Source organism: Arachis ipaensis, chromosome B7, assembly GCF_059453495.1.
Source record: "Arachis ipaensis isolate K30076 ecotype BB chromosome B7, ASM5945349v1, whole genome shotgun sequence".
Classification (NCBI taxonomy): domain Eukaryota; kingdom Viridiplantae; phylum Streptophyta; class Magnoliopsida; order Fabales; family Fabaceae; genus Arachis; species Arachis ipaensis.
The window spans coordinates 7,819,717-7,844,046 of NC_142442.1; the positions used below are offsets into that span (position 1 = coordinate 7,819,717).

The 24,330-nt window shown below is 27.2% G+C and overlaps 4 protein-coding genes across 5 annotated transcripts; 1 reads left to right on the forward strand and 3 right to left on the reverse strand.

Annotated features, from left to right (window-relative positions):
• Nucleotides 1–235: 235 nt before the first annotated feature.
• Nucleotides 236–2,704, reverse strand: IQD33 (IQ-domain 33). Its single transcript, XM_016309916.3, has 6 exons — nucleotides 2,454–2,704; nucleotides 2,006–2,299; nucleotides 1,671–1,877; nucleotides 1,281–1,394; nucleotides 822–1,205; nucleotides 236–608 (listed from the first exon to the last, which is right to left on the reverse strand). The coding sequence occupies exons 1-6, from the start codon at nucleotides 2,523–2,525 to the stop codon at nucleotides 504–506; spliced, it is 1,176 nt and encodes a 391-aa protein (XP_016165402.1). The 5' UTR covers nucleotides 2,526–2,704; the 3' UTR covers nucleotides 236–503.
• Nucleotides 2,705–7,457: 4,753 nt separating this feature from the next.
• LOC148550266 (heavy metal-associated isoprenylated plant protein 47-like) lies at nucleotides 7,458–9,485 on the reverse strand. 2 transcript variants are annotated; one of them, XM_088494001.1, is made up of 3 exons: nucleotides 9,383–9,485; nucleotides 9,189–9,267; nucleotides 7,458–7,952 (listed from the first exon to the last, which is right to left on the reverse strand). In XM_088494001.1, exons 1-3 carry the CDS (start codon nucleotides 9,395–9,397, stop codon nucleotides 7,678–7,680), a joined length of 369 nt encoding a protein of 122 aa, XP_088350127.1. In that variant the 5' UTR covers nucleotides 9,398–9,485; the 3' UTR covers nucleotides 7,458–7,677. The 2 variants fall into 2 exon arrangements, with proteins under 2 accessions (XP_088350127.1, XP_088350126.1); XM_088494000.1 differs by lacking the exon at nucleotides 9,383–9,485 and having other exon boundaries at nucleotides 9,189–9,367.
• A 5,903-nt stretch (nucleotides 9,486–15,388) lies between these two features.
• On the reverse strand, nucleotides 15,389–15,835 carry LOC107608591 (uncharacterized). Its single transcript, XM_016310337.3, has one exon. The coding sequence runs from the start codon at nucleotides 15,833–15,835 to the stop codon at nucleotides 15,389–15,391; it is 447 nt and encodes a 148-aa protein (XP_016165823.1).
• Nucleotides 15,836–18,859: 3,024 nt separating this feature from the next.
• On the forward strand, nucleotides 18,860–19,491 carry LOC107608361 (uncharacterized). Its single transcript, XM_016310169.3, has one exon. The coding sequence runs from the start codon at nucleotides 18,952–18,954 to the stop codon at nucleotides 19,393–19,395; it is 444 nt and encodes a 147-aa protein (XP_016165655.1). The 5' UTR covers nucleotides 18,860–18,951; the 3' UTR covers nucleotides 19,396–19,491.
• Nucleotides 19,492–24,330: the final 4,839 nt, after the last annotated feature.

Consider the following 24,330-nt stretch of genomic DNA (forward strand, 5'->3'; position numbering starts at 1 on the left):
AAACATAATTATTTACAGTGCAGTTACCTGTTTTTCCAATAACAGAAAAATTATTGTTATGATTTATTTTATGATATGAAAATAGTCCACCTCATTGGATTTACATGTTCTGCTTTTGTGTGACATTGTATGCAAAGTGGGATCTTTAATATTTAGCATTCTTCTTTCTTGGTAGCAAAATTATTTGTGTGTAATGTGTCTTACCAAGAAAGGAAAAACTATATTATGCAAGCAATTTTCTTTATATATATTGCTTTTATTGCTTAAGAATGGATATAATATAACTTCCTAAGTCATTGGAAGTTGGAACAAACATCTCTTTCCATGCATTTGAGGCACTATACTGAAGAGAAATTGTACACACAAGACACAAGATGAATCAACAAAATCTACACAGAGAATCCAACCATTTATGCAGAGCTTACACCAAATCTTAAGTACTAGACACATGACTTTATTTAGCAGATTAATGTTAGAAGTTACTCATTGGGATTTTGAAGCTTTTAGGAATGCCAAGTTTCAGTTTCAGTTTCATCTTCCTTTCTACTTGCTTTTGGTTTTTGCTTAACATCCTTGCTTGCATTGTTTGAGCCTTCTTTCTTGCATACCTGCAAAACGATAAAAGTATATTTAGACGATTGAAGGAATCAACGAACAAGCAACATATCGATGCATTTCTGATAAACTATATAAGAAAATCAAGTTGTACATCCAAAAGAAGCCATAGCTTTTAGTGTTGGTGATTGATCTAAGAATTTAAAAGTCAATGAGGAAGGAAAATCATGAATCATAGATATGCTAAAGATTCCAAAACTATAAACCTTTGGCTGTTCTTCAAGGAACTGATAGCTTGGCACTGTTTTTCGCCTTGACACAGTTCTCCTAGCTTTGAAGTTGGTCTTTGATCTTGGTGATTTGATGCTACAATTTTCTTCTCTTGAATTTACTGAATAGCTATCGAAATGAGGCAGCACTTCATTCGAACCACAGCTCTCTTTTTCTTCCCCAGAAGCAGCATCCAAGAATCTAGTCTTGATTGTGAAATTACTATTAAGAGGATCATGCTGCTTCAAAGCATGGCTTTCAACAGATAATGCAGCAGTGTCTGGAACACGTGTTGCCATCCATCGTTCGAGCCAGCTCCAGCTCATATTCGATTCAATGCTGTTGTATTTTGTTGGTCTTCTCTTTGAACAGATTCTTAGCTGCATTAACCAGAACCAATGTTTTGATTTCTGCACTATCCATTCCTTCTATGCAAATAGTTTTAAGATGTTTACCTGTTGAGAGAAAGCATAAGCTAGTGCTCTTTCTCTTCTGGTTGATGCCTCCATTCTGTTCTGCATTCGCATTTTCGATACATAGCTACTCACAGTGCTATCATCCCATTCTTCCTGAAAATCTCATGAACTATGCTAGTTAACAGAATTCGATTGATGGCGAGTTATAGCTAAATTGATAAGCTTAGCACCTTCAATCACTCTTTTAACACTTTTTTATTAATGCAAGAATAAGATGAGCTTTGGTGAATTATTTAAGCTTAATCTGAATTCAAGTCTTTAAATTTATGACAACATTTCAAGTGAACTAAAGTTAGTTGTTTTTCTTCTAACAAAATCATGAGCTGCTACTTGCTAGTTTCGTGAATTTAACATTGTCTTCTGTTATACCTTCTGCTTTGTTATATGACTCCTTGTCCGGCGATGAATATGCTGGTAAATGCTCAATTTTTCGCCTTCAACCGAGAAAATTTCAGCCGAATTTGCAGTTTGAACTTCAATTGATGTTCCCATGGACTTTCTATCTGGACTTTCAGTTACTAAATTGAGCTGAACTTCACCATTATTGGTTCCAATTTCATCGTTTCGACGCCTTAACTGAAATTTACAGCACACTAATCATAAGAAGAAGAAAAAAACACTATGCATCACATAAATAGTGAATTTATTGATGTAACTGATGTGAATATATGCAAATTGATGTAATTGAAGTTTGTTGAGCTAACCAGAAAGCTTCTATATGCTGATTGAATCCGAATTGCTGCTGCTTCTTCACTCAAGAATGTAGAACTACTTGAAATTGGCATTTCTTCTTGTTCTATTACATTCTCCACAGTTTCTTCACTTTTAGCATCTTCTCTATCACTCAAGTTCTCTTGTATTATTGGTTGTGTAACTGTAACTTCAGAACTCTTAAGTGAAGCTGAATCCTCCTCTGCCACAACTGAATTGAATTCATTTCCACACAGGTATGATCTAACAGAACCCCATCTTCGATTTTCTGTCGAATTTCGCCTACCCTGAGAAAAAGTAACAAAATTTGTGATATGATCAAGAATTCTTGCAGCATATATATATATATATATATATATATATATATATATATATATATATATATATATATATATATATATATATATATATATAAATAGATAGCATTTTTGAGAGACTCACTTTGCTTTCATATGATGCAGCAGAACGGTTTCTGGAGAAGACACTTCTTACCAATTCTCCAGTAAAACCCATATCTTACTAGCTTTATGAATTTGAGAAGAGATCAGAAGAAATAAGAATGAGATTTATATTAATATGGACAATGCAAAGATATAGCATATAGAGGATGATGCTACTAACTTTAGCATTTCTACATTATTAGATAGTAAAGTGATAAAGGCCAAGCTACATTCTCACTTGTCCTCACAATATTAGACAAAAATAAATAAAGTTGTATTTATAGCTTACAACAATCTGCTATCTCATTTACTCTCTCCTTCATAAATATTTATGATTAAGAATTTCGGTCCTTCACTTTAATAATTATTTTACGATTTACAAAGTAAGTCACATTGTTTAGAACAACGTAACTTTTTCTTTTCTAGTAAACACTTAATTCGGTCCTTATCCATTATCACAAAGGAAGGATGGTGTCGTTTTTAACTCTTTTATGGTCAAGAACCACTTTGTCCTCTGTAATAATAATGTAATCTTAGTCTTAATATTTTCTTATTATGTACACCAAAACTTGAAAGACACTTATTATTGTTACTAACTTTATCATATAATATGGTGAAATCACATGTTAGCTAGAATTGAATATGATCGGGATCTATATGCAGGGATTTGCAGAGCTGGAATGCTGGCTCTAAATCAAGGAAAAAATAATAGAAGCTGGAAAGTTAAAAAGAAAAAAAATAAAAAAAGAAGAAGGATATATGGATTTAAGTGCAATGTTTTTATTGCTTTTTTTTGCATATATACTTTTTGCACATGGCTTGTAGAGGATAGGCTTCTAAAAAAGCTTTGCTTGATGCTGGGGTTATGTACTCTCTTTTATTCCTTTCTGGTTACTAGTACTACTGTTACTGTTTCTTTTTTCTTCTTCTTCTTCTGTCCTTTAAGGATAGCTGCTTTTTTTTTAGGTTACTTTAGGTGATGCCAGTTATTTTGGGGACAGGTTTAGCATATATACAATTTTATTTTATTTTATTTTATTTTTCCCTTAAGGATTCTTCTTTAATGTCAATTTTTTGCAATGTTTTTGTGCTTAGATTGTTTCATGATTTTGGAATGAAACTAATTTAGTGGCAAAAGTTCAAATATGTGAAATGCTTATACTTCATATGGCAAGTTTCTTATGTGGTGTGCAGTGCTTTTTATGAGGAATTTTAGAATTAAAAAAAAAGTTGGAACCATAAAAAATTACTATAATTTTTTGAGTAGAATTAATCAAATAATAATAATAATAAAGGAATGAAGTAGTCTGAAAATTTTCACATATAGTTTAGGTTTTACAAAGTTGCAAAAAGTATTAAACATGTGGTGTAATAGTTATTTAAAGCAACATTGATTTAACTTGATCTTAGAATGCTATGATTCTTTTCCTTTTTGGTATTATTAAAATGTTATGATTGATTATTGCTTGTCTTTAGCTAAGCACAGGAACATGGTACGGATCAAATAATCTGCATGCTAATTTGAGAATTAGGGTTGCTTATTACTTAATGCACATACACTCTTGATTAGGCCTCTCTTTCTATGCAATAAAATAAAGGATTTAACTTATCTTCTAAATTAAAGCTTTGGTAAACATTAATAGCCTTTATAATAATAATAATAATAATAATAACAGCATCACTATGATGAAACCAAGTTTATTTCTGAATTTTTTGCTTTGAAGAAAGTTCTCAAGTGCCAAAATTTTCAGGCTAAGAAATTAAAAGATATCTGAGGGATGAAAAAAAAAGAAAAAAAAAACAAAGGCATTAATTAATAGGCCTGGAATAAAGGTGTCACATAATCCATCATTGGTGGTCCAAATCAATTTTAAAGTTAAAATTGATCCCAAAAAAAAAACAAAAAAAAAACTCTGCATCTCTTGGGATTGTCACACTCACACTCTACCCCCTCAGGAAGAAAAGTCCACATCTCTCTATAGCTGTGTTTAACCATACATTTGTACAAGTGTTCATAATTATGTCAATACCCAAAAAAACAAAATGTTAATAATTATTTGAAATTGTGAACCACTAATTTATTTTGAAAATGTTAATTTTACATTCAAGAGGCTCTCACTCCAATGGAATATACTTACTAGAGATTTTCATATTCAAATCAGTAATAAATAAATAATCTAAGAGATATAAAAATTACAAATACATATTAAATTTTTTATAGTGTTTAAAAGAAAATTTATAAAAAAATCTAGATAGATTTATACAAGATGTATACAAAATCTGCGTGAATTTGACATAAATTATGTCTTTTATGGGTTGAAATTTTTGAAATGCCTAAAAAGACGTTTTTGGACAGTTGTTTTTGGTTCCAATTCAAAAGCTGAATTGTAATAATAGTATTCATATAAATTTATACGAGATTATGTGAAATAATTTAAAATTTTTATTAAATATAAATCTTTAAAACAATCTTACAAATTAAATATAATGCTTCCTGTGCAAAATAAGACTAAATCTCTATTTTGGTTCCTGAAATTTATGCGATTATCCATTTTAGTCTCCGAAATATAAAATTATCTATGCTAGTTCTCCAGATTTAAATTCGAGCACCAATGTGATTCTTCGATTCTTTCTGACGATGACTAGACAAACAGAATGCTGAGATGGCACTCTCCCTGCCACGCTGGATGATGAGTAAACGATGTCATTTATCCTTGGTACCCAAACAAGTCAGAAATGTTGTCGCTTTGTATACGAAGTGAGAAGAAACGATGAAAACCCAAAATAAAGTATTCTTTTTCTCTACCTCTACTATTTTTCATTTCTGACTTGTTTGAGCGCAAGTGCAAACGACGTTGTTTACTCATCATCCAGCATGGTAAAAAAAGTGTCATCTCAGCACTCTGTTTACCTAATCATTGTCGAAAAGAGTCGAGAGACTATATTGGTGCCCAAACTTAAATCTGGATGATTAATATAGATAATTTTAAATTTTAAGAACCAAATTGAATAATCACGTGAATCTTAGGAACCAAAATAAAATTTTAGTCACAAAATAGTATTAATCATGTTGAAAATTTACTAATCTACACAACCTTTACAGGTTTTATATACTAATTAATTATCTCTTATTCTTGATGAACCACGTTATCTAAAATGATTGTTTCTGAATATTGCATGTGGAAAACAAAAGATTGGTTATTTATGTTCTGCCATGCCATGCCCTCTTTTAATTAAGCATACGGTGTGGAATTAGCATGAATATTATCGAATTGTGAAAATAATAATAATTAATATAAAAGTTTAATTAGCATGTGCATCATACTAAAGAAGGTGGACTTTTTTAGCTTAGAGTAGTAGAATAGGGACCGTAGAACTATATATAGCATGATGTACGTTATTAACTTTTAAAGTACATCAAAATTATTGGAGAACATGCTATTTTTTTCCTCGTTATTATGTACTTCTCATATGTTCTATTTGCGTTGCTTAATTCAAATACACCGATGCTTTTCTGTGTAAGGAAGGCCTGAAGGGATAAAATATACAAGTGGCTATATATATATGAGTAAATAAGAGCTTTTGATTTGATATATTTATATTGTGACATATAAATAATGTAAATTATTTTTATCATTCAAAATTTACAAATTTATCTTACTTGAATTTATTATTTTTTCTTTTTAACTAATATTGCTTATATTAGATTTTAAAAATTTATATTAGATTTTAAAAATTTATCTTACTTGAATACTGAAAGGCATTTGTTGAGTCTCTTTAGAAATTGGATGATGAAATATTGGATCCAGTGATTCTTTGTTAGGCATGTGTATATCAAGAGGGCTTTGAATTTTTCAGACCCGTTCCTTCCATAAGGTCTTCAGATAAGTAAAAATTTTTGTGACAGAATAAATATCTTATTTTAGTACGTACACTTTTTTTTTTTGTAATTCTGTTATACGAAGAAGACTAAACTGAAAAGATCACTCATAAAAATCTATTCAGATTGAAAAAGTAGTTGTGAGATAAATGACAATTTAAATGATAAAAAAAAAAAAACTATAAGACGATCAAGTTATTACTTCTCTCTCAAACTGAAAAGAAATGATTATAAGAGAAAGAAGATAACAATGCCAGTGAGAAACCCAAATTTATTTTTGAAAATTACTATTATAGAAAATGAACTACTTTAGAAATGGTAGTTATTTTTTTGAGGGCGTGAATGACAAAGACTGAAGTAGAATTTTCACTCTAAATGTAGTGTTTGTTTTTAGAATTTAGATCCTCTAAAGTGAGAAAGTTGATAAAGTGATAAACCGAGGGATTAATTACTATTGATTTGAAATTTTTAAGAAATGTGTGCCCCACTATCTTAATTTAAGAGTGATTAACTCCTCACTTTACTACTTTACCAATTTTTTCATTTTAGAAGATCTTGATCTTTGTTTTAAAGATTGGTACTGAAACTGAAACTAAAATTTTAGTCTTTTTAGTACTTTTAGAAAGTGGAATAGGAGGAGATTAAAATTTTTGAGGCTAAAGACTAAAATTCTGATAATATTTTTTTTTAAAAATATTCTTATTTAACTTTTCAAATTCTAAATCTATCGTTCAATTTTTATATTTATCTTAAATCAAATATAATTCAATATAATACAATTTACATTAAATATAACATAAAGACTTAATTTAGTCTCAATTTTTTAATATCAATCATTTAATTTTTGTTTCTCGATCTTATTCTCAATTTCAAACATAGCCTAATATATGTAGAAAAGACTGATTGGGTCTTGGAAAAAAATATGGCTAGTGAGTGGATTCTTCTATTGTAGGTGAGACAGAAGAAAAAGAAGATTGGTTATTTGGATTGAAGGTTTTGATTATGGTGAGTACCAGCAAAATTCTATGAACTCTGATACTATAATAATAAATTTATAGAAAATAAAGTGCATCTATTTCATTACATTTCTTACACTAGCTATAGCTATAGCTAGATGGTAAAAGGATTACAAAGAAAATTAAAGGGAGAATATTACACCACAAACATCATGTATAACACATGATATTATTATACTATATATGAAAATTGTTTATACACACAAGTTATATATGTGTATATATAGTATAGTATAGTATAGATGCATGGATTCACCCCTTTGATGTATAGAAATGAAGTCTTTGACCGTTGAGAATGACAACAATAATAAGCTAATTGATAATATTAATTAGAAGAAGAAGGAACTATTGGGGTATGAATCATAGACGTAGCATGAGGGATAATATGGGGGTGGACGATAGTAATCATAATGATGATGATAAGTAGTAAAAGATGGTTCTTCAGTTTGTGGTTCTTGTTCTTTTTTCACATCTTCAACACTTATAATGGAAGCACCCCGGAACTTCTTCCTAATCTGATTAGTCAAACAAACTGAGTCAACTCCATCTCCAGTTACCACTAATTGGTCTTTGCTTTCGCCTTCTACTGCCACTGATTCTACACCTGTAACAATTTATTATTAGAAATTCGATCATTGTTTATTATTTTATGAATGTAAATTGGCTACATTTTTGAACTCCGATCCGCTAGATAACCAACACCCAATCAGTCAATTATTTACTAATTTATCATTAATTAATAATTTTTATTATTTAAATTGTCATTAATTAATAATTATTTAAATTTTATTTTTGAAAAAATATAAAATCAACAAGTATTAATTGCAGTTGTTTAAAGCTGGGTTTACCTATATTTTTCCTTTACACATAACTGTATATCAAATTTGTCCTACATAGCATGACTAAAAAGATTAAGAGTTTATTGATCTTTCTTAATCATAAAAAAAAAAAATAAATATAAAACAAAACAAAAAGGAAAAAGAAAGAAAGTTTAACTATATATAAAAAGATTTACACTACTAGTTTAAAAATATATTTTTGTACAAAAAAATGTGTTAGGTATGTATATAACTATTTAGTCCGATCCATACTTATTAACTTAAATTTTTTAATATATACTCAAATAGATCCCTAAAAATTTTGTGTTAGACATTTTTGTCTTCCAAAAAATTCTTAAATTTTATAAAAATAAGATATATATATAGGTCCTTTTAATATATTTTTAAAGATCTATTTATCTAAATAAAAATACGAATTTAACCAAAATAGGAATTTATATATCTTATTTTTGTGAAATTAAAGAATCTCAATATAATTAAATTTTTTTAGGACAAATCATTTGACATAAAATTATTTAGAGACCTATTTAAATATGTACTTTAAATTTTTTAAAGTAAGTAAGTAATGATAAAATTGTGAAAAAAATAAGAAAAGAATAGAGGAAGAATATTATACTTATATTTCTTGATTGATTGAATTAAATTGTATTATGAAGGTAAAACTAAATATATATAGAGCATTGGCCTAAGAAAGATAAAAGCAAATAAAGATAAGATAAGAATAACTAAAGATAAGATAAGATAAAATAATAAAGACAAAAATTGTAACTGAATTTATGTATTCTGTTGGGTTGAATTTGTGGACCACACGAATTTTTTATTGTTGTTATGGACTAAAATGAAAGAGTAGTTTAATAAGTAATTTCATGAAAAAATTAAACGTGATCAACCTTAAAAAGTAATATTATGAAAACATAGAAAAGCTAAATACGAAACATAGAGGTACGGATATTGGATGAATCCATTATGTTCAATAGATATATATAGACACACACACGTACCTTGGCACACTGCAGCAATTTTCATGGCTTTACTTCTGCATTTGTCACTTCCCATATTGTGCACCTGGATTACTATTTTCTGCATATATGTAGCATAGGATATTGTTAGAAATAAAATTGCATGCACATATATATAGCCAGCTAGCATATGTAATTTAATTTAGTAATTAATCATTGCAAAGTGATCTTACTACCTTCGTCATGCTCATGATTATTGATATATATATATATAATTTGAAGAAGCAAAAGAAATTTTAGCTACTACTTAGCTATGTATGTGTTTGTGGAATAATTGTGTGTTGATTATGTATGTAGGGAGATTTGTGCGTTGTATATATATGAATCAAGAATGAGTCAAGTGAATTTTAGTATTATTTTTTTGTTGACTATATATATTATTGGTAAATTGGTAATTTCATGGGGAATTTCGTAAGGCGTGGAAACTATAGTTTATTTCTAGATTTTTCAGACTTTAATGACTTTATTCTCCGTTTTACACTTGGGGTGGGAGATTAGGTGTGGTATGCCGTTGAAATTAAACGTGTTTGTTAGGAACGCAAATTAATTTTATTATGGAGGGATCGTTAGTGTAGGATGCAGATATGAAGAGGAGGGGAGTTTTATTGGGCTGTGGTGTCAGAAATTCAGTAATCGGACCCTGCGAGTTGCTGATGGGAACTCGGAACTTCCGATTTTTTGTAAATTAAAAAAAAATTCATCTCAAGCAGAAATCGGACCCAACGACTAATATAACGAAATAAAAATAAAAAAAACCAACAAAAAAAACGGACCTTCTGTTTTGATGAAGACATATCGCACAGTCCGATTTCTCCCATGTGAATTTTGTATACAAGCAAAACGGATCCTCCGATTTACTTATAAAATTTTCAAAACAAAAAATTCGAAGGGTCCAATTTCTTCCTTCCCATAATTTAATGTAGTACCCCCACATTCCATAACCGAATACAACACCTACCCCTCTTCTATAACCAAAAAAATTAGCCTGTTAGGAAATATATTGGTATAGCTAATCAACACTGCTAAAAGTAGCACCAACAAAAATTATTATTATTCTATTATTACTAAAAGGTAGAGGAAGCTAAGAAAATGGTTATTAGAATAAAAGGCATGTAATAGTGTATGTGGACTCTTTCAAAAGATCTAATTACTTTGATTTTATTTAATTTATTATTTTAAGTTTACTTCATTCTCATTGGATGTGGATGGGACTTTATGAAAAGGCCAAAGTCCTTTGAGTTAGATCATTATTAGTTAGATATATATTTTTTTTATTTGTGTTATGATATTTTTTGTCACTATATTACATGTATATTAAAAATTAATTATTAAATTAGTCATTTAATTTAAATATAATTAAAAATAGATTAAATAATACATATATTTATATATAAATAAATGATAAGCGATTTTTATGTACACTAATATTTTTATTTTTTCAATAGTTATCAAATTTTAAATTTTTTAATTATAAAAATTTTAATATTATATCCTAAAATTATTTATTTTAAAATTTAAATTAATAAAAGAATACGTGAATAAATATTTTTTTAATTATCTAATTAGTTATATAATGATGAGTCCAAACTTTAATATTTTTATGGTAAATAGTTAATATTTTCATTTTGACCCTCTTATTTTTTTCATTTTGGCCCCTTCTTAATTATTTTTTGCATATTTGCTAGTCTCTTTTCTTTTTTACAAGTTTCTTTATGTTGCCTCTCTTCCCTTTTTTTTTTTTTACACTTGATTATTTAGTTAATATAAATTTGAGTCATCTTATATCTTATATGTATAAATATTTTTGTAACTAAATTTAATTAAATTGGATAAGCCCAGTAAAAAAAATATGGGCATATGTCGAACATATATACTATTTCTCCTCTTTTGCATTTTCTGTAACATACAAATTATAAAATTTTTTTGATATAACATATAAATTTTTGAAATATAGCACACAAATTTTTTATTATTTTACAACTTTAATATTTCTTTTTACATTGAATGTCTGATGCGTCCTCACTAACAGGGGTAAATTATACGTATATTTATTATTTCATAGATATATACTTATGAGACTAATATTTAAAAATAGATATCTAAATATTTTAATTTGACCCCATTTCAATAAGGCCTAACTCCACCCCGATTGTACAACTAATATTCTTCCATTATTTGTATTTTTCCCAAATTCCAGAATTTGATTCAAACAGAGAAGAGTTTTCAACATGCATGCTCTTTCTTTTGCCGTACGCCATAAACTACAATGTATAAATAGTTAAATATACTATTACTAGTAGTATAGATAATAACAATAAAATACAAAGTCATGACGCATATATTCAACTCTCATCTCTTTGATAATAATTCACCAAAAAGACAATAAATCCCTTTAATAATAAGGGTCTAACTAAAAAAATAATTAGTATTATGTAATTTTTATAACATGGAAAGGAAAAAAATTAAAATGGAACCATTGTTTTTTCTAATCAGAAATAGTAATATTATTTATTTAAACCGCAATCACAGTAGAATAGACCATAAATTATTATTAGAGAATTTTACTCTCCTCCCTTAAAAAATGCTAAAATAATACTCTTCTCTCCTCTATTTATAAAATGTACATTTCTCTCCCTTATATCTTTTAAAAAACTTTCTCTTTAATCCATTTTAAATTTTTTGTGTTAACTAAAGTTAACTTTGTTCATTTAAAAAAAAAAATAATTATTTTTTATATAAATACTGTTTAGTAAAAAATTTATTTTTATCATTAAATTTTGTTTACCAAAATACTTTTTAATAAATTATTTTTTATTGATTAAATTGTATTTTACTAAAATATTTTTTAAAATTTTAATAATTAAATTATTTTTTCTAAAATATCCTTCAATAATTTTTTAATTATTAAATTATAATTTACCAAAATTTACGTTAACAATTATTTTTATACTTTACTATTAATTTTTCGATATCAATATATATTATTTTAATATTAAATAAAAAATTTTGATAAAATTATTTTCTGATATCAATATATATTAATTGTTATACATATTAATAGTGGTAAGATTTTTTTATTTAATGTTAAAATAATATATATTAATATTAAAAAATTAATAATAAAATATAAAAATAATTGTTAACGAAAATTTTGGTAAAATCACAATTTAATAATTAAAAGATTATTAAAGAGTATCTTAGAAAAAAATAATTTAGTAAAAATACAATTTAATTAATAAAAAATAATTTATTAAAAAATATTTTGATAAGTAAAATTTAATGACACAAAAATAACATTTTTGTTAAAGAATATTTTTGTAAAAAATAATTTTTTTTAAAAAAATAGATAAAATTAATATTAGTTAACACAAAAAAAATTAAAATGAATTAAAAAGAAAATTTTTAAAAAATTATAAGAAAAAAATATATATTTTACATATAGAAAAAAATATCATTTTAACATCTCTTATAAAAGGAGAGTAAAATTTTCTATTATTATTATTATTATTATTATTATTATTATTATTATTATTGGGGGGTGTTCAATCACAATAGATTATTTCGCTGGTATTTTCTCCGTCAGGTCAATGCAAAGTCAAAATGGGCCTTTCAGAGTATATAGTCTTCGTCAACAAAAGTAAAAGTAAATAAAGTTTGTGCTCCTAACCAAGTTGGGTTGGTCTAGTGGTTAGCTCACTAGTCCGCTTAAGCAAGTGTCGGGGGTTCGAATCCCGCCTTGTGCATGCAGCAATCCATTGGCCAGCGGCAAACCCTTAAATGGAGCTCAGTACCGCGACGGATTAGTCCTTGACCTGCCGGGTTGGGGGATACCGTGGAAAACCAAAAAAAAAAAAAAAAAATAAAGTTTGTGCTCCACCTGTCCAAAAAAAAAAAAAAAGAGTTTGTGCTCCATGTTCCATATGGCCATATCTATTGACTCGTCAACTGACAACAGGTATATTTTGTTAAAAAATCTACATGTTAAAAGAACTGTATGTCCTATGAAAAAAAAAAAACTTTATGTAATTTTCAATTGAAGAATTTATCTCCAATTGAATTTAGATTTACCATTGTTCTATTTGTTCATGTTGATAATGAAAAAAATTAACTTTCCACAGAAACATACTAATTAAATTGATACATAATACCAAAAAATCAACACGGGACCTAATATATAGGCTGGCAATGGATAAGGTAGGATAGGATTTAGACTCGACCTTAACATTATCCGTGGATTAAAATTTTTTTTAAAATTTTACCATACTCTACTCGCGGATTGAGAATATCTCAACTTTAACCCTACCCATGCTCTAAAGTTCTAAACCTTATTCTATCCGACCCAACTCGCAGAAAAATAAAAAAATTTTAAATAAATATAAAATTCAACCATTTCAAATTTTATATATATTAATAAATAAAAAATAAAAAATTAAGTTCAAATTAAAATTAAAAACAATAAAATTTTAAAAAAATTCAACATAAAATTACAAATAATATAATCATCAACTAATTTAGTGATTATTTTAAATTTTTATAAGAGAAAGATTTTGAACTCACAATCTTCACTACATGCATAACATTTACATATATATTATATAATATATTAGGACAGCGAATAAGATAGACAACCCTATCCAAACGAATTGGTTCGAATTAAATATCTATAGGTAAAGTATATATTATCAGTCCTACTTACATATCAGTGATAATTATGATGGGACTTTAAAGTTTAATTTTAACAAAAACACATTATTACCCTTATCAAAAACTTAGCGTATCTAAAATCTCACAAAATAATTGTTGAAATTGAATTAAACGATGACCACCTTTGTGTGTATATATTGTTTTAATTGTAGGATAACTTAGGACCTATACTTTGAGCCTCGTAACTTTACCTTTTTTCTAGGTCAGAAAACCGTATATATGACACTGGGCCTTTGGAGAATTAGCAATCTTTATTTTTTATTTTTGGGCCTTTAGACCCTATGTCCACAAAAAAATAAAAAGAGAACTAACTAACTTGGATTAATCTAACAATTAGACCATTAGTTGTTTAAGCTAACAATTAGGTGTGTGTTTATATTGTGGTTGATAAAACTTAAGTTTGAATAAAAGTGATTTTATAAAATTAATTTTGGATAGAAATAAGTTTGTGTCAACATGATTTATGTTTGACAATTTTATACTAAAATTGATTTTGATAAAATAAATATTGTTTGAATAATATTAGTTAAAATCACTTTTAGATAAATAATTACTAAAAAGGACGTGACATTAAATTATAATGTTATTTTTTTATATATATTTAATTTATTTTATTTTTTATATATTTTTATATAGTATATTTTTAGTATTTTTAGTACGCTATAATTTTTTACTATTATTATTATTTATGGTTAATTTTTTTGTTTAATTTATTTTACCTAATGGGATCAATAAATTATATTATAAAAAGATAATAATAAATATAATACACAAAAATTACCATTATAAAAATATATAATGTCAAATAAAAATTAATAAAAATATAAATAATAAATAATAGAAAAAAAGAACTCATGTAGAGAAAAATAATAAGAATTCTATAAATAATACAATAGTATATATAAATGATAAAGTTGGTAAAAGAAAAATAAAGATTAAATGTCAATGGCTAAAAGCCAGTTAGTGCAACGCAGAAGTTAGAAATTCTTGCTTCTTGTAAACGTGATTTTGTAACCAAAATCACTTTTGCCTTTATAAATAGAAAAATTAGCCAAACCAAAAATGGAAGCGTTCAAGAAGCTGTAACGTGCTTTTTCTCTTTCAACGTGGTTGCCAAACACACCCTAAACCATTATACTTTCTCTTAAGCTAAATATTAGTAATTCAAATTTTGTCTCGTACATACTCTAAAAATAAAAAATTCAAATAAATATAATTTACATTGCAATCTTTTGAATAAAATTAAATTAAATTTAAAAAACAAAATCAAAATTAAATTATCAAGAAAAGAAATTTAAACTTGATTTCTTTGTATGTATGTAACATTATATGAAAGAGTAGTCACGTGCACTATTAGAAGCACAAAAATTAAACAAGAATAATAATGAAATCACAAAAACACCTAATAGAAGAACAAGACACTAAGCTAGATTAGTAATGAATAATAATAACAAAAACAAGTGTTTTAATTAATTAAACTAAGCAGCATTAGCAAGAAGATTATTATTAGTAGAAGCAGCAGCACAGGAATATTCACGTTTGACAGCCTTCAAGAGTAGACTATCATGTTCAAGTGCCATCTGAACCGGCAACGATCCAAGCCCATTCGCCATGGCCAGAAGCATCTTCTTTGTTTCCTTCTTGAATTCATCCCCATCCACTCTCCCATTCATGTCGTGGTCAAACTGCACGAACAGCGACTCGTACACACGCGCCACCTCCTCGGGATCGCGCGTCACGTCCACGCCGAAGGGCGTCTCCATCACCCTCAGCCTCTGGAGCTCCTTTACCATCTCCGTGTAAGATAGGAAGCCGTCTTTGTCCGCATCCAGTTCAGCAAAGAGGTCGCTCACTGACGCGGAGAAGGCCTCCTCGTCTTCCACGAAACTAGTGATAGTGGTGCTGTCTATGATTTCTACGCTCATGGCTGGTGGTTGATATTCAAAAAATCAAAATCAGCTTAATTAAGATTTTTGTAATTATAACAATAATGAGAACTTAGAAGAGAAATTAGTGAGCCTTTTTTGCTTTGTTTGACGAAAGGTGGGTCTAATTTGAAGTATTTATAGGAATAAGGAGAAGGTGGTTACACCGTAAGCAAACGCAATATCTTATTATCTTTAATAATAGAATTCAATTAAAGAATGTATCTTTTTCTTTTTAGTTAATATCTATTAATCTTTTTAAATTTTGATCCAAATCACAATACTTTCAATCAAATTAGATTCAAAATAAATGCAAAAATTAATACAATATACATAGCAATCTTTTAAAACAAAATTAGATTTGATTAAAAAATAAATATCAAATTGATATCATAAAAATCATAACAAATTATATAAATTTTATCTTTTAAATTGATCTAAATCATACTACAAAGTACAAATATAATCTTATTATCTTGTTAACGGTAACAATAAATTAAAATATACGCAATAATCGTATTAATATCTCGTTATTATTACTAAGATAATAATAAAAAAGAAAATATAAATATTTAAATATACATAGTTCGGTAAATAATTAATTTATTTTATTCGGTTATAAAAAAAAGTTCCCTTTTTGCGACCGTTGTTATACTTTAAGTCCTGGATTTTGAGATACTCTAGAAAGTTTGTCGACCAGGATATGCGCGTTTTTCTAGCAAGCAAATGCAACATTAAGCCTTAACAATTATTTAATCGTTATATTTTTAATACATACACTATATAAGAATCTATAGTGGGCATTCTCAAAAACAATTGGCCAAAGTCATAAAGTAACAGTTTTGTTAAGAATTGGATGTGTGTGTTTTCATCGCAAATATGCTTGTTTGAAATAGTATTTTATAAATTAATAAAACAAGTGATAAATAAAATATTACTTCTTAATTGATCGAACTTATTTAGATATTAGTTAAAATTGTTTTATTGCTAATCAAATTATATGACTTTAGCATGAAATAATAGAAAAAGTATAGGAGAACAATGTTTATACTTTTAAGGTAAAAAACAGATTAAAAAATGTTTGATTAATTTTAAAAATCAAATTTAAAAAAAATGTTTAATTAATTTGAAACATCAGAATCTTAACACTATTGTTTGTTATGTCTCTACTCTAATCTTCTTTTTCCTTTTTTATCGTCGGTGTCGCCTCTTCCTCTCTTGCATGGCTATCTTCCATCGTACCGCGCTCTCGCCCTCACGTCACCCTTCTAAAAGAAACAATTTTTATTTAAAAAAATATATTATTCTTAAAAAAAAAAAATTCCCTAAAATCAAAAAAATATCTTTCTAAAAATAAAATAACATCCACTTAAAATAAAAAAAACATTAAATTTATCATTAAAAAAATATCTATTATCACCATAGGACAGACGAACGGCTGCGTTGATTCATCAAATGACGCGACGCAGGAGAGGATTCAGTGGGTAGTAATAATATTAACTAGTTAGTTGAATTCTATTGGCTGAATCTGCACATGTTTATGTTTGCCAAAATATTAGTACTATCTTAATATTAGGTACACCGGTAGACCTTAATTTAAAAAATAAAGCATTTTTATTAATTAAAGAAAATCCGTTTATTAACCCAAATACTACATGAACAATTAATTTGTATATAATTACTGTTAATCACAGAATCCAGCTAACTTGGTTATATAAATAATAGTTTTATAAATAATTAACGGTTCATGTAACTTTTTTTTAATAATAATACCATTCAAATTTGATTGGCAATCAACGGGAGTAAATTAAATTAAGTTTGCACACATTTTACTCCGATGACTATTGACTAAGGTCTTTTGACTTTTGACACGTTGACATCCAACTAAAGAATCGGGGTATTATACTATGGTACTATACACAATATTTTTTTTTAGAAATTTTAGGGGGTAACAATTTTTATGATTTGTAATCATCAAATAACTATCAAAATAATTTTAATGGTGTGAGATTGGTATGAGATTTTATCCAATAACTTACTTTTTTTACTGGTTACATAACTAAAATTTAACAAAATTGCTATTTCCTAGATTTTTTTTTTTTTAATAGATGCAATCAAGCCCACTAAACTCAGCATTCAGCAAGGTACGGACAAGTTTTACTTACGCCTACACAATTTTGATTTCTACCAAAAGTTCCCAATTTATTTGACTAAAGAATACTTTTTTGATATATATTTGACTAAATTAGGGGATCTGAATTAGCTTGTCTCCCAATACTCAACCAAAGAAATTAACTGTTCAATTTTCCGTTAGCCTAAAATGCAGATGAATCGAATAATTTAAAACGAAATGTTCTTCGCGATAATAAGATCGTCAAAGAATATATATGATATCCTAGAATACCTTCCCGAAACAAAAAAATTAAATGTGTGCACACTGACGAAATAAAAAAGATTCCCATAATTAAAAAATAAAAAAATAAAGTCCTAATGCTACTCCTGTATTAAAAGAACAAAGGAATAATATAAAGTTGAGCTTGAATTAAATTTGGTCGTCAAGCTAAGCTTTCTCTAGATTAAATTAACTCAAATTCAAAATCTATAACTAAAACAAAACAACGGTCACACCATGCGAATTGAGAACAATAATACATTAATAAAGAAATCAAAAGCGTTTCTTCAACGCGAGATGGGAACATTCTCAAACACATTTTTCATTCCTGTATATGCTTCATAACCGCCATCCCAAACCATATTCAACAAATTAATTTTTCAATCTAATCTAATTTTATTTCAAAAGATTGCGATCTATATTGTATCAATTTTTTATTTTGTTTTGATTTGGATCAAAATTTAAATTTAAAATTTAAAAGATTAACAGATTTCAACTAAAAAAGGGAAATTCTTTATTACAGATACTTTTTCTTTTTCTAAATTCAATTTCAGAATAAGATATTACGTTTGCTTATTCCTATAAATACCCTTTAAATTAGACCCACCTTTCATCAAACAAAACATAAAAGTCTCACTAGTCTCTCTTCTAAGTTCTAATTATTGTTACAATTACAAAATCCCTAATTAAGCTGATTTTGATTTTTGAAAATCAAGCACCAGCCATGAGCGTAGAAATCATAGACGGCACCACCATCGCCAACTTCGTTGAAGATGAGGAGGCCTTCTCCGCGTCAGTAAACGACCTCTTCGCTCAACTGGACGCGGACAAAGATGGCTTTCTGTCTTACAAGGAGATGGTGAAGGAACTGCAGAGGCTGAGGGTGATGGAGACGCACTTCGGCGTGGATGTGAAGCGCGAGCCCGAGGAGGTGGCGCGTGTGTACGAATCGCTGTTCGTGCAATTTGACCACGACATGAATGGGAGGATAGATAAGAATGAGTTCAAGAAGGAAACAAAGAAGATGCTTCTGGCCATGGCGAACGGACTTGGATCATTGCCGATTCAGATGGCACTTGAACATGATAGTCTCCTTTTGAAGGCTGTCAAACATGAATATTCATATGGTGCTTCTGCTAATGATAATCTTCTTGCTAATGCTGCTTAAATAATTAAATCTTAGTTTTATATTATTCTTCATTTTTGTATCGAAGGAGTGAACGTGCAATACATGATATATTAAATGTTGTTCCCAATACTTTTTCATACCAGAAATGCTAGTTCTCTTTTAATTTTTAGTCTAATCTTTTAATAATTTATTATTATTTAATTAATTTAAATATTTATTTTTTATTTTCTTTTTCTTTTGAAACTGTAAAGAACAATACTTAAAGTCAATAAGAAAAAGTTATAATAGTAAATCATAAATGAACATGAAAAGGGCCAAAATGCTAATGTGGTATTTCATCTGACAGTTAGTGATATGAGATTTTGGATTAGCTAAGAACAGGGAAGAAAAAAGAGTAGTTAAAAAGAGGCAGTGTGGTATTTCATCTGGCAGGGACGTAGTGATATGCAATTGATAATGGCTCAAGTGTTCCAAGCTGCTTTAGAATTCTTCCTTTTTGCCCTTTTTATTTTTCACAGGCCAATTAACTTCAGAACAGGTTTTCCTGCTCAGCACCTTCTATAACTCCAATTGTTTTTTGTTTTAAATGCAATGTAGGTGCCTCGATAAAGCAGCTATAGTGTCTGATGCTGAGAGCAAAATTGATTATTACCATGATCCATGGAGACTGTGCACTGTGACACAAGTTGAGGAACTGAAGATCTTGCTCTGCATGTTCCCAATTTGGGCTTCAGGAATCATTTTTGCTGCTGTCTATGCCTAGATGGCAACCTTGTTTGTGGAACAAGGAACGATGATGAACACTTATTTTTTGGGTTATAATTATAATATATTTCCAACACTTATTTTTTGAAATCTTTAAACTGAGCATAAAAAAAAAACCGAAGGAAATGCGAAGAAAAACTTGACACTAAGGAGGAGATATTATAAGGAAGAAATAAAAGAGAAAAGTATGTGTGACTTAATTGAAAATTTGATACTAAAATATACTGTTAGGAAAAAGAATTTCTAAATCAAACAATGTAGTTTTTATTGAGTTCAATTTTATTGTTCAATTTATGTGAAGAAAGAAATAAATGCAGAAATAATGTGAAAACAAGCTGATAAGAAAATAGAAATTATAATTTATATTAAGTAATAAAAAATAAAAACAACATAAGAGAATGGTTTTAATATAATACCAATCCCAAACTATGAACAATATTGATTATTATGCAAAACCAGAATTCGAGACTAAGCCTGTTTATAAACAGCAGAAGCTATTTTTTTTTTTGAATTATGAAAAGTCACCATACGAATGTTTGGCACCATTTAAAAAAAAGTTTTTAACTTTTCGAGAAGTTAATTCAAGTTAATTCACAGCTTTTTGAAGAAGTAGAAATATATGACTTCCCCTTCGATAAGTCATTTTATCGTTTTTCTAGAAAAATTGACTTTGATTTTATTTTTGGCTCTGTGAAGATGCTTTTGACCTTTCACGTAATGATTTATCTAATGAAAGTATTGACCTTCCAACACCATTTTAAAACAATGTTCCATCTGAATCACCTACTTCATATATTTCTTCCAATTATTTTTTTTTATCATTTTATCACTCTATTTTTATTATTAAATTTGTATTTAACATGATGTGTGATATGAAATCTCAGTTTTAATTTTATTTTTTTCACATGTGATTTTATTTTTATATAGCTTGCTATTATTTTTATAGTTAGTTATAACAAGTTCTTGAATTATTTATTAAAACGCTACAACTTTAAAATAAGAACTTTTATAACTAAAAATCCAAATACAAAATAATTTATTTATAAACTGCTATTAATAAAAGTCCTCATACGTTAAACTCTTTTTTCAAAAGAACTTATTTAAGTTGTTTACCCAAACTGGACCTAAACTAAAAATGAAAAATTAGGACTTTAAAATAAGAAACTCCACTCCACAATCCTATAAAATAAAAACTAGAAGAAAATTGCTAAATCACAAACACCATGATCCTCTTGAATCCAAGAAAAGTTAGCCATCAATTTGCCATTAGGAAGCCACTCAATCCACATCAGAACCATTCACTTGGAACTTCTTTGGAGGTTCACTTGAGTAAGCCAAAAATTGGCCATCACCCTTAACCTTGAGCATAGCAACACCCTCAACATATTCCACTTCTTGAATTACACCTCCATTATTGAGCATATTTGTTAGTCCTATTGGTGCAAATTTGATGCTGCCAGATAGTACTCACTCCAGATTTGTCATTGTTTCCCTTTTCCTAATGAAATGCCCAAAAGAAGCTCTTAATGAGGATAAAAAAGATGTATGTTTTACCCCAACTAGACAGAATCAACTTGCTTTACTTGTAATCAAGCATTTCTTATACATAGTGCACAAATTCAGAATTACAAAAAAAAAAAGAGCCAAATTGAAAACAAGGGAATTTCATGATAGCAGTAATTTCCTAATTTAAATAATTGAATTATATAATAGTGAATAGTAGAATGTGAATTATATAATACTAGAATTATATGAATAGTTGTATTTCATAATAGCATAAATTTTCTCAAACTTGAACTGCACTACACAAAACCAACCAAAAACAGAACAATTAAAATTATTTCAGATCCGCAAGAATCACTTGACTTATTCTATGAACCAAACACTTGAAATCCCCACCCACATAGCAGCCTGCAAGGGAACAACACCCAGCAAGAGTGTATTTGAAACAAGTAATTAAATTGCATGACTTGTGAGTATGTCAAGCAGAAACAACCCACCTCATAATTGATCCAGTTGGAATTAATCATATCATTCATGTTCTCATTGGTAAAAGTTTTTACCAGTAAAATATATTATTCATTTTAACATCTTAACAAATGCAAAGGGCAATACTTCGGCATTAAAAATAAAGGCAACAGAACAACAAACAGGGATTCATACAAACATCTAAGCTAAAGGCATACAATAGCAACTATTACAAGCATCATTACATGGACATACCTGTGTATAATAGTAAACACGCCCTCTTTTACCAGCTCGTGTCCTAGGCGGAGGCTTAAAAGCCACTGCTTCCAGCACTACTTGATTTAGTATAGAAGTTCCAAGTCTTCTTGATCTCTCCTTCTCATTAATCATATTAAATTGCAACTTAAATTTATAATTATTAATTAAAAAACTTATAATAATATATTATTTTTTATTATTTTAGTTGAAAATAATATATTTTGATATTATTTTTTAGGATTACTGACATCAAATTTTGATAATTTTAAAAAAAAATTAAATGTTTTATGTCTTCTTTAACAAAATTTCAACAACTCATAAAAGTTAATAGAATAGATGGTTATAAATCAAAGTGATAGACAAAATTAAAAGTTGCGATAATAATACTTAGTGATAATTAATTACGGTCAGACGAAAAGAAGGTGAAAGGAGAAGAAAAAAATGAAAAAAGGAGAACAAGGTAATATAATAATGGCAATCAAATAATGACAGATATGTGTATAGAGAATAATAGTAGATATAGTAATGGAATATAATAAAAATATAAATTAATAATTTTAAAAAAATAATGAAATTAAAGATAATTTAAAAAATTAAATATAAAATTAAAAAAAAATAAAATATTTTTTAACAATTAGAATTATGCATGAAGATAGAAAGTATTTTATTTGAATATAAATTTTTATCTCGGTTTCAAATTAAATACTATTAAAAATAAATAATTAAATTTAATAACGTCTATAAATAGTTAATTTGTAAATAATTTTTTAAAATTTTTATTTTGATTTTGTTGCACACAATTTTTAATTGAATAATCTTAAAGCATTTATATAGTTATTTTTATGGTTAAGAAATCTGACAATTTTTCAAGACTCAATAAATTATTAATAAGAAGATGTATAATGAATTATAAAGGATTTTTTTCAGATACAAAATTTTTATACTCTCCTATTTTGTTTATTAATTATTCTTATAATTTGATATTTAAAAACAAAAAAAATAAGCATTCACATTTATTCTATTTTTCTACTATTTATAAAAAAATAAAGGCCTCTTCATATTCAGATCCATATTTTGGTCTACTATTTCAAAACAATGAAGATAAATATAAATATCTATAACATTTAAGTAAAAATTATATTTTATAAATAATTAACATGTATTTTGATTTACATATACTCTTTTTAAATCAGGATAATATTATTATCATTATTTTTTGAACTTTATTTTAGTTTATAATAATTTTAATTTTAATAAAATATGATATAAATAAAGTCACATTAATATTAAAATAAAAAAATATTTATCTAATAAATTTATAAAATAAATAATATATTAACAAAAAAAATAAAATTAATTTCTTAAAAATAATAAAAAAGCGCCCCACTGTTAAATCGCTAGTATATATAATGAAATTACTTATTTAAAAGTTTACATTATTAAATAAAATATACGTTTAACAATATGATTGTCTGCCAATCTTATTATGCATATTCTCTAAAATCACCTGTTTTTAAGTCCTACATACATTGTCTAAAATTAAACTCCAAAGCGTGAAACAGTTCTTATTTTTTGACATAGTTTTCGAAATAATTAAGTTTACTTTATTTTTTTTTATATCTATTTTATTACTTTCCACTCAGTTGTGAGGGAAAATCAAATGACAAACTTCACAAGTAATATAAGGTATCATATTATATAAAAAAAAATACAGAAAATTAGTTACTTAGAAATTAAGCAGGTCAATTCAGCTTATTTAGTTTTAGTCTACCTAGCTAAATTTATAGAATAAACAAGCTGACACCTTTAGATTTATTTTATTTATGGACTATAAATTTTTATTTCAGATTATTTATGGCCAATTTGATAAATTAAATGTATTAATTTATTTATTTATTTATTTTAATTTTTAAAAATATTTTGACAAAAAATACTTTAATTGAAAAAAAAACTTAAATAAAGAGTATCTTTTTTAATTGATGA

Bases quoted from the DNA above. Each gene is read 5' to 3' on its own strand.
- IQD33 (XM_016309916.3), bottom strand. From the start codon at position 2,525: ATGGGTTTTACTGGAGAATTGGTAAGAAGTGTCTTCTCCAGAAACCGT. The intron at 1,206-1,280 runs GTAAACATCTTA...TGGTTAATGCAG, and splicing joins CTTATGCTTTCTCTCAACAG to CTAAGAATCTGTTCAAAGAG. The intron at 609-821 runs GTTTATAGTTTT...ATCGTTTTGCAG, and splicing joins TCCTTGAAGAACAGCCAAAG to GTATGCAAGAAAGAAGGCTC.
- LOC148550266 (XM_088494000.1), bottom strand. From the start codon at position 9,336: ATGCTAGCTGGCTATATATATGTGCATGCAATTTTATTTCTAACAATA. The intron at 7,953-9,188 runs GTACGTGTGTGT...AAATTGTTACAG, and splicing joins AATTGCTGCAGTGTGCCAAG to GTGTAGAATCAGTGGCAGTA.
- LOC107608591 (XM_016310337.3), bottom strand. From the start codon at position 15,835: ATGAGCGTAGAAATCATAGACAGCACCACTATCACTAGTTTCGTGGAA.
- LOC107608361 (XM_016310169.3), top strand. From the start codon at position 18,952: ATGAGCGTAGAAATCATAGACGGCACCACCATCGCCAACTTCGTTGAA.